The 17,021-nt window shown below is 39.5% G+C and overlaps 1 protein-coding gene and 1 long non-coding RNA gene across 16 annotated transcripts in view; one reads left to right on the top strand and one right to left on the bottom strand.

The window, feature by feature from the left end:
• The window catches only part of TDRD5 (tudor domain containing 5), a 96,834-nt gene that overhangs the window by 77,952 nt on the left and 1,861 nt on the right, over nucleotides 1-17,021 (top strand). For all 15 annotated transcript variants that reach the window (XM_035279257.3, XM_078356216.1, XM_078356215.1 and 12 more), the window contains one exon: nucleotides 11,275-11,485. In XM_035279257.3, the coding sequence (XP_035135148.2) occupies nucleotides 11,275-11,485 (211 nt within the window). The remainder of the gene's footprint in view (nucleotides 1-11,274; nucleotides 11,486-17,021) is intronic.
• The window catches only part of LOC118149131 (uncharacterized), a 59,147-nt gene continuing 50,634 nt past the window's right edge, over nucleotides 8,509-17,021 (bottom strand). Inside the window, exons 3-4 of the long non-coding RNA XR_013529491.1 lie at nucleotides 14,985-15,044; nucleotides 8,509-8,643 (exon numbers count right to left, since the gene is read on the bottom strand). This is a non-coding gene — a long non-coding RNA (uncharacterized LOC118149131). The remainder of the gene's footprint in view (nucleotides 8,644-14,984; nucleotides 15,045-17,021) is intronic.

The raw sequence follows: 17,021 nt of genomic DNA, 5'->3' as shown, positions 1-17,021 counted from the left end.
TCTGTATTTCATAGAATGGTCTCTTCCAGAAATGTAGCTTACTTAATAGCATGAATTTAGTTTTAAGATAAAGTAGCCTTTTGTATTTTGTTTCTCATGTAGTTTTTTTTTTTAAAAAACAGCTTTATTGAAAGATAATTGATAGACCATTATAATTCACTATTTAAAGTGCACAATTCAGCATTTTTTTGATACACAGCTAGCTGTACAGCTATCACTGCAGTCTGTTTTAGAATATTTTCATCACCCTTTCAAGAAAAAAACACCCATGCCCATTAGCAGTCATACTCCTTTCCCATCCTCTCACAGCCTTAGGCAGCTACTTACTAATCTGCTTTCTGTCTCTACATTGTTTTCTGTTAAATGGCACACAGTATGGGGTTTTTTGTGTGTGTGAGCATCTTCTTTCACCTAGCATTAATAATGTCTTCAGAATTCATCCTTGTTGTAGCATGAACCAGTACTTCATTCCTTTTTATGGCTGAATAATATTCCCCTCTATGATATTACCACATCTTATTTATCCATTCATCAGTTGGTAGGAATTTGGGCTGCTTTCACATTTTGGCTATTATGCTGCTGAGAATGTTCAAGTACAAGGTTTTGTGTGAACACGTTTTAGTTGTTCTTAGATATATAACTTGAGGAATGGAGTTTCTGGGTCATATGGTAATTCTACTTTTAACATTTTGTGGAACTGGCATACTGTTTTCCAAAGTGACTGCACCATTTTATATTCCCCCCGGCAGTGTGTGAGGGTTCCAGTTCTCCATATCTTCACCAACACTTATTGCCTGTCCTTTTGATTATGGCCATGCTAGTGGATATGAACAGTGTCTCATTATGGTTTTTATTTCCGTATCTGATGGCTAATGATGTTGGGTGTCTTTTTGTTTGCTTATTGGTGATGTGTCTTCTCTGACAAGACATTCAGATCCTTTGCCCATTTTAAAAGTAGGTTGTCTCCTCTTATTCAGATCTAATAAGAAAATACAAGTCTCTTACCAGATATATTTTCAAATTTTTCTGCTATTCTGGTTTTTTGTTTGTTTGTTTGTTTGTTTGTTTTATACATAAGAGCCAATACATTTTTTGGTTGCTTGAGTTCTTGGTATCCCCTAATTAGCCATTGCCTGACCCAGGGTTACAAGGATTTACACCTGTGTTTTCACCTAAGCATTTTATAGTTTTAGCTCTTAAATTTAGGTCCTTGAACCATTTTGAGTTAATTTTTTATGGTGTGAGATAGAGTCCAACTTTATTCTTTTGTGTGAGGACATTCAGCTGTATCAGCACTAGTTGTTGAAAGGATGATTCTTTTCCCATAAATAGTCTTGGCTTCCTTGTTGAAAATCAGCTGACTCTATTGTCTGTATGTCTGTTCCTCTACCAGTGTCACATTGTCTTGATTACTCTAGCTAATTAATAAGTTTTGAAATCAGGTAATCTGAGTCCTCAAACTTTCTGTCCTGTAGTTTTATACTATTACTTTATATCCCATGAAGAGAATTTACCAAGGTAAAATCTTTACTGTATCATAATGAACTTCTTAAGGTATTCTTTTTTTTTTTTTAATTTTTTATTGGATTATAGGTTTTGGGGTACATGAGCAGAGCATGCAAGACAGTTGCGTAGGTACACACATGGCAGTGTGCTTTGCTTTTCTTCTCCCCTTCACCCACATTTGGCATTTCTCCCCAGGCTATCCCTCCCCACCTCCCCCTCCCACTGGCCCTCCCCTTTTCCCCCCAATAGACCCCACTGTTTAGTACTCCCCTTTCTGTGTCCATGTGTTCTCATTTTTCATCACCCACCTATGAGTGAGAATATGCGGTGTTTCATTTTCTGTTCTTGTGTCAGTTTGCTGAGGATGATGTTTTCCAGATTCATCCATGTCCCTACAAACGACACAAACTCATCATTTCTGATTGCTGCATAATATTCCATGGTGTATATGTGCCACATTTTTCCAATCCAGTCTATTATCAATGGGCATTTGGGTTGATTCCAGGTCTTTGCTATTGTAAACAGTGCTGCAATGAACATTCGTGTACATGTGTCCTTATAGTAGAACGATTTATAGTCTTTTGGATATATACCCAGTAATGGGATTGCTGGGTCAAATGGAATTTTTATTTCTAAGGCCTTGAGGAATCGCCACACTATCTTCCACAATGGTTGAACTAATTTACACTCCCACCAACAGTGTAAAAGTGTTCCTTTTTCTCCACATCCTCTCCAGCATCTGTTGTCTCCAGATTTTTTAATGATCGCCATTCTAACTGGCGTGAGATGGTATCTCAATGTGGTTTTGATTTGCATCTCTCTGATGACCAGTGACGATGAGCATTTTTTCATATGATTGTTGGCCTCATATATGTCTTCTTTCGTAAAGTATCTGTTCATATCCTTTGCCCACTTTTGAATGGGCTTGTTTTTTTCCTGTAAATCTGTTTGAGTTCTTTGTAAATTCTGGATATCAGCCCTTTGTCAGATGGGTAGACTGCAAAAATTTTTTCCCATTCTGTTGGTTGCCGATCCACTCTAGTGACTGTTTCTTTTGCCGTGCAGAAGCTGTGGAGTTTCATTAGGTCCCATTTGTCTATTTTGGGTTTTGTTGCCAATGCTTTTGGTGTTTTGTTCATGAAGTCCTTGCCTACTCCTATGTCCTGGATGGTTTTGCCTAGATTTCCTTCTAGGGTTTTTATGGTGCCAGGTCTTATGTTTAAGTCTTTAATCCATCTGGAGTTAATTTTAGTGTAAGGTGTCAGGAAGGGGTCCAGTTTCTGCTTTCTGCACATGGCTAGCCAGTTTTCCCAACACCATTTGTTAAACATGGAATCCTTTCCCCATTGTTTGTTTTTGTCGGGTTTATCAAAGATTGTATAGTTGTATGTATGTTGTGTTGCCTCCGGTGCCTCTGTTTTGTTCCATTGGTCTATATCTCTGTTTTGGTACCAGTACCATGCTGTTTTGATTACTGTAGCCTTGTAGTATAGTTTGAAATCCGGTAGTGTGATGCCCCCCGCTGTGTTCTTTTTGCTTAGAATTGACTTGGCTATGCGGGCTCTCTTTTGGTTCCATATGAAGTTCATGGTGGTTTTTTCCAGTTCTGTGAAGAAAGTCAATGGTAGCTTGATGGGGATAGCGTTGATTCTGTAAATTACTTTGGGCAGTATAGCCATTTTCATGATGTTAATTCTTCCTAACCATGAACATGGAATGTTTCTCCATCTGTTTGTGTCCTCTCTGATTTCGTTGAGCAGTGGTTTGTAGTTCTCCTTGAAGAGGTCCCTTACGTTCCTTGTGAGTTGTATTCCAAGGTATTTTATTCTTTTTGTAGCTATTGCGAATGGCAGTTCGCTCTTGATTTGGCTTTCTTTAAGTCTGTTATTGGTGTAGATGAATGCTTGCGATTTTTGCACATTGATTTTATATCCTGAGACTTTGCTGAAGTTGCTTATCAGTTTCAGGAGTTTTTGGGCTGAGGCGATGGGGTCTTCTAGGTATACTATCATGTCATCTGCAAATAGAGACAATTTGGCTTCCACCTTTCCAATTTGTATACCCTTTATTTCTTTTTCTTGCCTGATTGCTCTGGCTAGAACTTCCAGTACTATATTGAATAGGAGTGGTGAGAGAGGGCATCCTTGTCTAGTGCCAGATTTTAAAGGGAATGCTTCCAGTTTTTGCCCATTCAGTATGATATTGGCTGTTGGTTTGTCATAAATAGCTTTTATTACTTTGAGATACGTTCCATCGATACCGAGTTTATTGAGGGTTTTTAGCATAAAGGGCTGTTGAATTTTGTCAAATGCCTTCTCTGCATCAATTGAGATAATCATGTGGTTTTTGTTTTTGGTTCTGTTTATGTGGTGAATTATGTTTATAGACTTGCGTATGTTGAACCAGCCTTGCATCCCTGGGATGAATCCTACTTGATCATGATGAATAAGTTTTTTGATTTGCTGTTGCAATCGGCTTGCCAATATTTTATTGAAGATTTTTGCATCTATGTTCATCATGGATATTGGCCTGAAGTTTTCTTTTCTCGTTGGGTCTCTGCCGGGTTTTGGTATCAGGATGATGTTGGTCTCATAAAATGATTTGGGAAGGATTCCCTCTTTTTGGATTGTTTGAAATAGTTTTAGAAGGAATGGTACCAGCTCCTCCTTGTGTGTCTGGTAGAATTCGGCTGTGAACCCGTCTGGACCTGGGCTTTTTTTGTGTGGTAGGCTCTTAATTGCTGCCTCAACTTCAGACCTTGTTATTGGTCTATTCATAGTTTCAGCTTCCTCCTGGTTTAGGCTTGGGAGGACACAGGAGTCCAGGAATTTATCCATTTCTTCCAGGTTTACTAGTTTATGCGCATAGAGTTGTTTGTAATATTCTCTGATGATGGTTTGAATTTCTGTGGAATCTGTGGTGATTTCCCCTTTATCATTTTTTATTGCATCTATTTGGTTGTTCTCTCTTTTCTTTTTAATCAATCTGGCTAGTGGTCTGTCTATTTTGTTGATCTTTTCAAAAAACCAGCTCTTGGATTTATTGATTTTTTGAAGGGTTTTTCGTGTCTCAATCTCCTTCAGCTCAGCTCTGATCTTAGTTATTTCTTGTCTTCTGCTGGGTTTTGAGTTTTTTTTATCTTGCTCCTCTAGCTCTTTCAATTTTGACGATAGGGTGTCAATTTTGGATCTCTCCATTCTCCTCATATGGGCACTTATTGCTATATACTTTCCTCTAGAGACTGCTTTAAATGTGTCCCAGAGGTTCTGGCACGTTGTGTCTTCGTTCTCATTGGTTTCGAAGAACTTCTTTATTTCTGCCTTCATTTTGTTGTTTACCCAGTCAACATTCAAGAGCCAGTTGTTCAGTTTCCATGAAGCTGTGCGGTTCTGGGTCGGTTTCTGAATTCTGAGTTCTAACTTGATTGCACTATGGTCTGAGAGGCTGTTTGTTATGATTTCAGTTGTTTTGCATTTGTTGAGCAGTGCTTTACTTCCAATTATGTGGTCAATTTTAGAGTAGGTGTGATGTGGTGCTGAGAAGAATGTGTATTCTGTGGATTTGGGGTGGAGAGTTCTGTAAATGTCTATCAGGTTTGCTTGCTCCAGGTCTGAGTTCAAGCCCTGGATATCCTTGTTGATTTTCTGTCTGGTTGATCTGTCTAGTATTGACAGTGGAGTGTTAAAGTCTCCCACTATTATTGTGTGGGAGTCTAAGTCCTTTTGTAAGTCATTAAGAACTTGCCTTATGTATGTGGGTGCTCCTGCATTGGGTCCATATATGTTTAGGATCGTTAGCTCTTCTTGTTGTATTGATCCTTTTACCAGTATGTAATGGCCTTCTTTGTCTCTTTTGATCTTTGTTGCTGTAAAGTCTATTTTATCAGAGATGAGAATTGCAACTCCTGCTTTTTTTTGCTTTCCATTAGCTTGGTAAATCTTCCTCCATCCCTTTATCTTGAGCCTTTGTGTATCCTTGCATGTGAGATGGGTTTCCTGGATACAGCACACTGATGGGTTTTGGATTTTTATCCAATTTGCCAGTCTGTGTCTTTTGATTGGTGCATTTAGTCCATTTACATTTAGGGTTAATATTGTTATGTGTGAATTTGATACTGCCATTTTGATGCTAAGTGGCTGTTTTGCCTGTTAGTTGTTGTAGATTCTTCATTATGTTGAAGCTCTTTAGCATTCAGTGTGATTTTGGAATGGCTGGTACTGGTTGATCCTTTCTATGTGTAGTGCCTCTTTTAGGAGCTCTTGTAAAGCAGGCCTGGTGGTGACAAAATCTCTGAGTACTTGCTTGTTCACAAAGGATTTTATTTTTCCTTCACTTCTGAAGCTCAGTTTGGCTGGATATGAAATTCTGGGTTGAAAGTTCTTTTCTTTAAGAATGTTGAATATTGGCCCCCACTCTCTTCTGGCTTGTAGTGTTTCTGCCGAGAGATCTGCTGTGAGTCTGATGGGCTTCCCTTTGTGGGTGACCCGACCTTTCTCTCTGGCTGCCCTTAGTATTCTCTCCTTTATTTCAACCCTGTTGAATCTGACGATTATGTGCCTTGGGGTTGCTCTTCTTGCGGAATATCTTTGTGGTGTTCTCTGTATTTCCTGCAATTGAGTGTTGGCCTGTCTTGCTAGGTGGGGGAAATTTTCCTGGATGATGTCCTGAAGAGTATTTTCCAGCTTGGATTCATTCTCTTTGTCCCCTTTTGGTACACCTATCAAACGTAGGTTAGGTCTTTTCACATAGTCCCACATTTCTTGGAGACTTTGTTCATTCCTTTTTGCGCTTTTTTCTCTGATCTTGGTTTCTCGCTTTATTTCATTGAGTTGGTCTTCGACTTCAGATATTCTTTCTTCTGCTTGCTCAATTGGGCTATTGAAACTTGTGTTTGCTTCGCGAAGTTCTCGTATTGTGTTTTTCAGCTCCTTTAATTCATTCATATTCCTCTCTAAGTTATCCATTCTTGTTATCATTTCCTCGAATCTTTTTTCAAATCTTTTTTCAAGGTTCTTAGTTTCTTTGCATTGATTTAATACATGATCTTTTAGCTCACAAAAGTTTCTCATTATCCATCTTCTGAAGTCTAATTCCGTCATTTCGTCACAGTCATTCTCCGTCCAGCTTTGCTCCCTTGCTGGTGAGGAGTTTTGGTCCTTTCTAGGAGGCGAGGTGTTCTGGTTTCGGGTGTTTTCCTCCTTTTTGCGCTGGTTTCTTCCCATCTTTGTGGATTTGTCCGCTGGTCGTTTGCGTAGTTGCTGACTTTTCGATTGGGTCTCTGAGTGGACACCCGGAATGTTGATGATGAAGTATTTCTGTTGCTTGGTTTTCCTTCTACCAGTCTAGCCCCTTTGCTGTACGACTGAGGTCTGCTCCAGACCCTGCTTGTCTGGGGTGCACCTCTAGCAGCTGTGGCACAGCGAGGGATGCTACCAGTTTCTTTTTCTGCTGTCTTTGTCCCAGGATAATGCCTGCCTAATGTCAGTCTTTTGGATATAGAGGGGTCAGAGAGCTGCTTGAGGAGACAGTTTGTACTTTATACGGGCTTAATTGCTGAGCTGTGCGCTCTGTTGTTCCTTCAGGGCTGTTAGGCTGCTATGTTTGATTCTGCTGCAACAGAGCTCATTAAAAAACCCCCTTTTTTTTTTTTCTCAAATGCTCTGTGTTGAGGGGTTTGGGCTTTATTTTTGGATGTTCGATGAGGTGTCCTGCCCAGCTAGAAGGCAGACTAGCCACTGTTTGGCTGCCGAGGCTCCGCCCTGCTGTTGTGTGATTCGCCCTGTTCCTGCAGGCTCTGCTGTGGTCTCCGCCACACCCTGCGGCGGAGTCTCTTCGTTGTAGCGTGTTGCCTCAGCAACGGCAGGCTGCGTCAGCAGTGGGCATGTATCTCAGTAGGGACGGGTTGCCTCGGCAACAGCTGGCTGCATCAGCAGTGGGCGTGTATCTCAGTTGGGGCGGGTTGCCTCGGCAACGGCTGGCTGCGTCAGCAGTGGGCGTGTATCTCAGTTGGGGCGGGTTGCCTCGGTAGTGGTGGACGCACCTCCCCCACAGAGCGTCTCGGACCGTCTGCTCGGGATAGTTTGAAATCGCGGTTTTGTTTGTCCCACTGGGTATCCCAAACGATCTGTCCCTGCAATCCCCTGGGCTGGGCTACTGTCCAAGTCTCGTTCAGTCTCAAGTCCAGCCCTCTCAAGTCTCAGGTTGCCGGTTCAACAGGGCACCCGGACAAGCGCGCCCTGTGGGGATTGCTGGGTAGGGCTGGCCGCCGCCGCCCCGGCTGCTGGCTTCGCCAGGAGACCTACTGCCTGGCGTCCCGTGTCTTTTTATACTTGGGAGTTTCCCCGTTCTGTGGGCAACAAAGATCAGTCTGTAAATGCAGCTCTGATTCACCGTTTGCGGATTCAACGCGAACTCCAATCCTGGGTTGTTCTCACAGCGCCATCTTGAGTCCTCTCTCTTAAGGTATTCTTAAGGTATATTTCTTCAGAAACTTTTAATTTTCCACCCCTTTTTCTACTCCTATTGTAAGGTGCCATGTATTTACCATGCAGGTTGAATACCCTTTATCCAAAAGACGGGACTGGAAGTTGCTTAGGATACAGTCTGCTCCTGCTGTCTGTATCTTCAACCTCTTTCTACTGGCACATTCTTATAAGCATTTAAAAATGTTTATGTACCTTCCATCTAAACAAAATTTAAACATTAAAAAATTTTTTGATCCCACAGTCCTTTCTAGCTACCACACTTGTTTTTCATCCCCTAGGTAGACAAACATGTTTTGCCTTTGAAAATTATAAAAGTACCACATTTGCAGGATTTTAAAATTCAAGTAGTTCCACAAGTTACAGAAATAAGATAACCTTGCCTTTTTTTTTTTTGCGACGGAGTTTCGCTCTTGTTACCCAGGCTGGAGTGCAATGGTGTGATCTTGGCTCACCACAACCTCCGCCTCCTGGGTTCAGGTAATTCTCCTGCCTCAGCCTCCTGAGTAGCTGGGATTACAGGCACGTGGCACCATGCCCAGCTAATTTTTTGTATTTTTAGTAGAGACAGGGTTTCACCATGTTGACCAGGATGTCCTTTCCTCTTTTAATCCAACTCCACCATAAGCAGTTTCTTGTGTATCCTTCCTAGAAACTAAACACATGCATGAGAACATAATACACATACCATTCAGCACCTTCCCATATCCGTACTTACAAACCTACCTCAGTGTTTTAACTCCTGCAGAGTATGGATATGCCCTAACTGATTTAAATAGTTCTGATGAATATCTGTTTCTAAGATTTTGTGACTGTAAACAATACTGCAGTGATTATCCTTCAAGTTACCATTTATTCTTATGTTGCTAAATTAGGTGGACATGTTTTAACCTTACAGTACCTGATTGCTCAGCATTATTTGAAATTAACCTTGCATTCCTTCTTGAAACATGATCTTCCTTTGGCTTTTGTGATGCCATGATCTTTTTTCCTCCTGCCTCCTGACATAATATCTAGGCTTGCTCCCTGTGGTGTCTCCCAGAGTTCTGCCCTATGCTGTTTTCTTACTCCTTGCTATGTTTTCATTTATCTTAATATGTAACTAGATAAACATGGTAACCCTCTGTTTAACATTTTGAGGAACTACCAGGCTTTTTTCCAGAGCAGCGGTGCTATTTTACATTCCTCCCAGCAATTTAAGAGTACTGCAGTTTGTCCATGTCAGCACTTGGTGTTCTTGCTAATAATTGTAACTATCTTTTTTATTATAGCCATTGTAGTAGATGTGAAGCGATTTGGGGACTTTGTCCATATTTCATAAATTATGAACGTGTTTTTGAGACTAACCTGTAGTTCCATCATGGTATATTTCCAAACAATTGTGAGGGAGTCAGTCATTTGCAACCACAGAAGAATAAATCTGGTAGAGCAGTGCTTCTCAAACTATAATGTGCATACAGGTCACCTGGGAATCTTGTTAAAATGCAGATTCTTACCCAGCATATCTGGGGTAGGAACTAAAGCTCTTGATGTCTAGCAAGCTTCCAAGTAATGCTGATGCTGCTGATGAGTGAATACCACTTTTGAATAGCAAGGCTGTATATTACTGTTAGAAGGGAAGGACTTTTTTTAAAATTAATGGTTTAAATTGACTACACATACTTACTTTCAAATGTCAGACAAATTTAGAGTGAAATTCTGAGTAAAAGCTATCAGGATGCATCTTAAATACGTGTCAACAGTGCATCTTTCTTAAATGACATTTGTCAAGAAAGAAGATACAGCTTTTTAAAAATGTTTCTGTATGTTATCTATTAAACAGCTAAACATAGGCAGTAAGGTATAATGTAAAAAGCACTGGCTTGGGAGTGCTATAATCAAGGGCCTAGTTTTGACTACTGACTAGCAAGTTGAAACAAATTACCTTTTGTGCCCTGAGTTTGCTCACTTGCAAGACTGATTTGAACTAGTAATCTCCCAGCTTAAAAAATTTATGAGATTAATAAATATTGATTTACCTAATTATTATTGCTGCTTTATTGAAAGAATTCACTGGTTCTTAGCCTCATTTTAAATGAAGATAAAGGGTAGCTCATGTATACATGTGAATTGTTTAAACTATGCAAAAACTTGAGTCTAGGTCTTTGGTTTCCTGAAATAACATATTGTATGGCCCAGTATAGCTATCTGGAGTTTTAGAATTTTTTTTCAACCAAAAAAGGTTATTCACACAGGTATTTGTATATTATATAATTATATAAGCCACATTCATGCCAGCCATCTTTGAAAGTGAGCTGCTATAGATTTTTGCCCCAGAAGTAACATTTGCTGATATTAAATGTGTGTTGCATATGAGCCAGAAAAACAAGCCTACATCTGTTTGTACAATTATTGTTTCGGATTGTTCTAGGCAGATCCCAGACTCTAAACCACTTAGTTCAGTTTGTTATAGCTTAATCTGTTGGGGTCCTCTTTACTCGTGTCAGTGCCAGTTGACATCACCAAAGATCAGTGCTATTAAATGACCATAGAGTACACTTAATTCAGCAATGAGTATATGGTAGGAAATGGGGTCTAATTCATAATGGTTAAAATTTGGCACTCCATTCACTTAAGGTCATTTTGAGTTTGGAAGTTCATCTTTTTCTCCCAAACTCTGGCTTTTTTGGCCCTTCCGAGGAGCACGCAGCTCCTGCCTCCTTCATGGCTAGCTGCACACACAGTTTCCCTGATGGAGGACTCAGAGGCCCTTAGGGTCAGGGATCCTGTCTGACTGGGAGGTGGTGTGGTAGAGCACAGAGAGCATAGACTGGCCTGAGTTCAAATCTACACCCTGCCATTTACTGATGGACACTGGATAACTTAACGACTCTGTAAAAGCATTGTGTTACGTGAAGAAGACATAGCAGCACCTACCTAGGACACTTGTTCTGATGTTCAAATGAGGAAACACATGCAGATAACCTAGCACTATGCCTGACACAGAGTGCTCAGTGAACATCACTTCTCTCTCGCTCTGCCCCTCTTTCCCAACCTTTGTATGGTAGCACTGTATTGCCATGTTTGCTTATGGGATGTGTTCCGTAAATGTTTTCTTGAATTTATGTTCATTAAGATAGAGAAGGACTTGCTTTTTCTAGAGAGTATATAGGTTCTTGAAAGTGGGTAGTTTCATTTTATGATATGGAAATACTTGTATTTTGCTTTTAAGTAAGGAAATGGGCTTGATTCTTCTTATACTAACATTTGTTTTTCATACTTTTGCCCCTTTTTTTCCATTCTGCAGCAACTAGACTTAAATGGCTCTTCAGATTCTTCCACACTGCCCAAATTGGAAGAATGCTATACCTCTCTTACCCAGTCAGAGCAGTCAGCATACGGGAGCCAGTCTGAACTCAGCAACAGTCAGACTCAGCCAAAGCAAACTCAGCCTTCCACAGCAGTATCCAGTTCAACTCCTGGAGTGGATGTTTCTGCAGAACAGCCGTCTGGTTTTGGTAGGTTTGTGTGTACTTGTGCATGTTCTCAGTTGACAAACATGATGGTTTGTCATGTTCTAAAAACCTTCATTTGTCTCTTTCAAAATACACCTTGGAAGATTACTGACCTTAGCATTTGTGTTTGGTCCTTGTTTTATGTTTGGGCTCAATTGTTCCTTGAACTTTGCTACTCTTCTTTTTTTCTGCACTTTTTTTTTGGAGGTGGGGGTCCCACTTATATATAGTAAAACTTGCTGGTTTTCAAGTATATAGTTCTTTGAGTTTTGACAAATGTATAGTCTTGTAATCACAGCCACAATCGTGATAACATTTCCATCAGCCTGAAAGTTTCCTTGTGCCCCTTTGCAGTCAGTCCCATTGCCTCCTTGCTGGCCTCTGGCATGTTACTTTCCCTTTTCTAGAATTTCATATAAATGGAATTGTATGTAGTTTTTATGTCTGGCTTCTTTCACTTACCATAATATTTTAGAGTTTCATTTATGTTGTGCTAGTATAAAAAATTTGTTCCTATTTGCTGAATAGTATTCAGTTACATGGATATACCACAGGTTACCTGTTTACCAATTAATGGTCAAATTCTGGAAACAATATAGGTGTCCATTATCAATAAAACTGCTATGAACATTTACACACAACTCTTTTTGTAGATGTATGTTTTTATTTCTGTTGAATATATATATATATAGGAGACTGGGTGCAGTGGCTCACGCCTGTAATCCCAGCACTTTGGGAGGCCGAGGCAGGTGGATCATGAGGTCAAGAGATTAAGACCAACTTGGCCAAGAGGGTGAAACCCCGCCTCTACTAAAAATACAAAAATTAGCTGGGCCTGGTGGCAGGAGCCTGTAGTCCCAGCTATTTGGGAGGCTGAGGCAGGAGAATCACTTGAACCTGGGCAGCAGATGGTGCAGTGAGCTGAGATCATGCCTCTGCACTCCAGCCTGGGCAACAGAGTGAGACTCTGTCTAAAAAAAAAAAAAAAAAAATTACACACACACACACACACACACACACGAGTGGATTTGCTAGATCGTATGGTAACTGCATGTTTAACTTTTTTAAAAACTGCCTAAATGTTTTCTAAAGTGACTGCATCAGTTTGCAATCCCACCACTAAGGAATAAAAGTTCCAAGCACTCCACAGCCTTGCCAACAGAAGGTATTGTCAATCTTTAATTTTGCCAGTTTATTGATATGTAGTGGTATATTATTGTAGTTTCAATTTGCATTTTCCTGTTTATCACAATGTTCACCGTATTTTTTATGTGTTTGCCTGTTCAAGCACTTACTCACTTTTTAAAATTGGATTATCTTCTTATCTACTTGTAGATGTTATTTATTCTCTACACACATTCTTTGTCAGGTATAAATATTTCCTTCAGTCTGTGGTTTTCCTTTTAGTGTCTTTGGAAGAGCAAAAGTTTTCAAGTCCAGTTTAGTGATTTTTTTCTCTTTACAATTTGAGCCATGTGTATCTTGTTTAGACATCTTTAACTCAATTAAGATTTTCTCCTACATTTTCTTATAAAATTCTTATAGTTTTAAGTCTAAGATCCAATTCAAGTTAATATTTGTATAGGGTATGATTGAGGATCATATGTTTATTTTGTTTGCATCTCAATATCCAGTTGTCCCAGCACCATTTGTTGAAAAGACTGTCTCCAGTAAATTGCTTTGACATGTTTGCCAAAAGTCAATAGGCTGTATTTGTTTCAAAAATTTCCATTTTGTCCTCTTGGTCTATATGTCTGTCTTTATACTACTGTCTTAATTACCATAGCTTTATAATAAGTCTTGAAATCACATAATGGTAGTCTTCCAACTTTCTTTCTTTTTCTCAGGTTGTTTTGCTATATACGTCCTTTGATTTTCACATAAAGTTTAGAATTAGCTTGTCAGTGTCTACATAAAGTCTGTTAAGATTTTGATCTGATTTTTAAATTTAAGTTTATAGATCAATTTGAGGAGAATTCTCATCTTAACAATATTAAGTCTGTACACATACTATATTTTTTGTTTTGCAACAAAGAATTGGAACATAAGTTCAGTTATACTGTACTTATGTACATATAATTTTCATTAACTATTTTGTAAAAACCCTTAGAATAAATTACATGATTTAAAAATTTTTAATAATTTACTTCAGTAGGTTTTTGGGGAACAGGTGGTGCTTGGTTACTTGAATAAGTTCTTTAGTGGTGATTTCTGAGATTCTGGTGTGTCCATCACCTGAGCAGTGTACACTGTACCCAATGTGTAGTCTTTTAGCCCTCACTTCCCACCCTTTCCCCCAACTCCCCAAAGTCTAATGGATCATTTTTAATACCTTTGCATCCACATAGCTTAGCTCCCACATGTGACTGAGAACATATGATGTTTGGTTTTCCATTCCTGAATTACTTCACTTAGAATAATAGTCTCCAGTTCCATCCAGGTTGCTGTGTATGCCATTATTTTGTTCCTTTTATGGCTGAGTAGTATTCCATGGGGTGTGTGGAACCCCCGCCACATTTTCTTTATCCACTCATTGATTGATGGGCATCTGAGCTGGTTCCATGTTTTTACAATTACTAATTGTGCTGCCATAAACACATGTATGCAAGTATGCAACACATGTATGGCATAAACACATAATGACTTCTTTTCCTCTAGGTAGATACCTATTAATGGAATTGCTGGATCAAATGGTAAATCTTCCTTCTTTAAGGACTCTCCACACTGTTTTCCATAGTGATTATAATAGTTTACATTCTCACCAGTAGCATAAACATGTTCCCTTTCTACCACATCCACACCATCATCTATTATTTTTTTGATTATGGACATTCTTGCAGAAGTGAGGTGGTATTACATTGTGGTTTTAATTTCCATTTCCCTGATAATTAATAATATTGAGCATTTTTCCATATACTTTTTGACCATTTTTATATCTTTTTTTTTTTTTTTTTTTGAGATGGAGTCTGTCATCCATGCTGGAGTGCAGTGGCTTGATCTCAGCTCACTGCCTTCTAAGTTCAAGCAATTCTCCTGCCTCAGCCTCCTGAGTAGCTGGGATTACAGGTGCACACCATGATGCCTGGCTAATTTTTATATTTTCAGTAGAGACAGGGTTTCACCATGTTGGTCAGGCTGGTCTCGAACTTTTGACCTCTGTGGGTTGTCTTGTTAACTCTGCTAATTGTTTCTTTTGCTGTACAGAAGGCTAGGTAGTTATTTTCTTTTTTGGTGGTTGCTTTAGGGTTTGTAGTATATATCTTTAAATTGTCTCCTCCAAATGAAACTATTATCACTTCACATAGAACATTAAAAGTTTTCCTTTTTTCCCAGGCCTGCCTTTTAGCTATTGTTGTTATATATTTTACTTTTTTAATATGTTGTAAACCCTACAATCTAATTCTTGTATTGGATATCAAAAATAATCCAATTCTTGTTATTTTTGCATTCTAGTCAATTATCTTTTAAAGAACTTAATGAGAAGTCTTCTGTGTTTACTTACATATTTTCCATTTCAGTGTTCTTCATTCCAATGTATAAATTGGGATTCAGCAAACTTTTTCTGTAAAGAGCCAAAAAAAATAATCTTTTCAGCTTTGTAGGCCATATGATCTATGGCAGTTATTCAACTCTGCTGTTACAGCATGAAAACAGCCATAGATAATAGGTAAATAAATAAGAATAGCTGTGTTCTAATTAAAATTTATTCATAAAATTAGGTGGATTTGGTCCACAGCGGCCAAAAAAAAATTTAATTTTTTTTCTGTCACCCTTCCCCGTTTTTTAACTGCAGTTGCATGTGTGGTAGGCCATTTCTTACTCTCAGTCTTTGCTGTGTCTCATTTTAGTGCATTTCTACTACTATGTCTCCAAGTTACCAATCGTCTTGTTCAGTTTCTAATTCAGTGTGTCCGGCCTTCCTTCCTTCCTGCCTGCCTGCCTTCTGTCCATCCATCTGTTCATCCATCCCACTCTTTCGCCCAGGCTGGAGTGCAGTGCCACAATCTTGGCTCACTGCACCCTCCGCCTCCCAGGTTCACACGATTCTCCCACCTTGGCCTCCTGAGTACCTGAGATTACAGGCATGTGCCACGATATCCCTCTAATTTTTAAAATTTTTGGTAGAGACGGGGTTTCACCATGTTGGCCAGGCTGGTCTCAAACTCTTGACCTCAGGTGATCCTCCTGCCTCTGCTTCCCAATGTGCTGGGATTACAGGCATGAGCCATAGCAACTGGCTCAGTGTGTTTTTCTTCTCTAGAGGTTTGATTTTGGTCTTATTTACATCTTCCATTTTTCTCCACATTATAGTCATGTTTTCCTTTCTGTCTTCTTGAATAAATAGTGTGCTTTTTAAACAACTGTTTTAATACCCTTGTTGTGTGATTCTATCATATATATAACTTTTGAATTCTATCATCTGTGTCATTTCTGAATCTTTATATTGATTTTTTTCCTCCTGATTACAGGTCATATACATTCTTTGTATCTGTTAATTTTTTATTGAATGCCAGACACGCTGAATTTTACATTATTGGCTTAATTTTTATTTTTTTAATTATACTTAAGTTCTGGGATACATGTACAGAACATGCAGATTTGTTACATAGGTATACACATGCTGTGGTGGTTTGCTGCATCCATCAAGCTGTCATCTACATTAGGTATTTCTCCTAATGCTATCCCTCCTCTAGCCACCTACTTCCCTATCCCTCTCCTTCCTCCCCACCCCCCGACAGGTCCCAGTGTGTGATGCTCCCCTCCCTGTGCTCGTAGGTTCTCAGTGTTCATCTCCCCTTATGAGTGAGAACATGCAGTGTTTGGTTTTCTGTTCCTTTTTAGTTTGCTGAGAATAATGGTTTCCAGCTTCATCCATGTCCCTGCAAAGGACATGAACTCATTCTTTTTTATGGCTGCATAATATTCTATGGTGTATATGTGTGTTGGGTTAATTTCTTCCCTTTCTCCTTTTCTTCCTGTCTTTTTTGGGGTGGGGAGATGCAGCTAAATTCCCCTCCCCCCAGTTTTTTTTTTCTTTCAGTGTTTCTTTTGAATTTATTAGTCTGGTCTGGAAAAGTTTGTGGTCTAGGTCTGGTTTGGCCCTGCTATTTAGGCAATACCTAATGCCCTCTGAGATTATTGATGGACTTGATGTTGCATGTGTTAGGATGTCTTCCACTGTGGCTGGCGAGAACACAAAGCATTGTGCCCTAATGTAAGATCTAATGATTATTCTGCCTTCTCCTTTCTGGTAGTTTTCCCTGGCTGTGGTAGTTTGCTCACACACACAGGAGTCAGATGACTATTCAGTCCAAGACTCAAGGAGACCTCTAAGCAGATCCTCAGTTTCTTCTCTCTCTGCAGCTGCCTCCTCTCTGGCACTTTATTTCCATAAATTCTAGACACCTGGCCTTTCTGGATTCTGAACTCTGTTTTCTTAACTCAGACTACTTTGTTCAATCTGGATTCCTCCTCCTCCATAATACAGCCTGAAAAGTTTTTAAGGCAGTGAGCTAAAGCATTAATAGTTTGCCTTCTC

This window comes from Callithrix jacchus, chromosome 18 (assembly GCF_049354715.1).
Source record: "Callithrix jacchus isolate 240 chromosome 18, calJac240_pri, whole genome shotgun sequence".
Taxonomy (NCBI): Eukaryota; Metazoa; Chordata; class Mammalia; order Primates; family Cebidae; genus Callithrix; species Callithrix jacchus.
The sequence above is the reverse complement of the archived record's forward strand: the minus strand, read 5'-3'. Positions and strand labels throughout refer to the sequence as shown.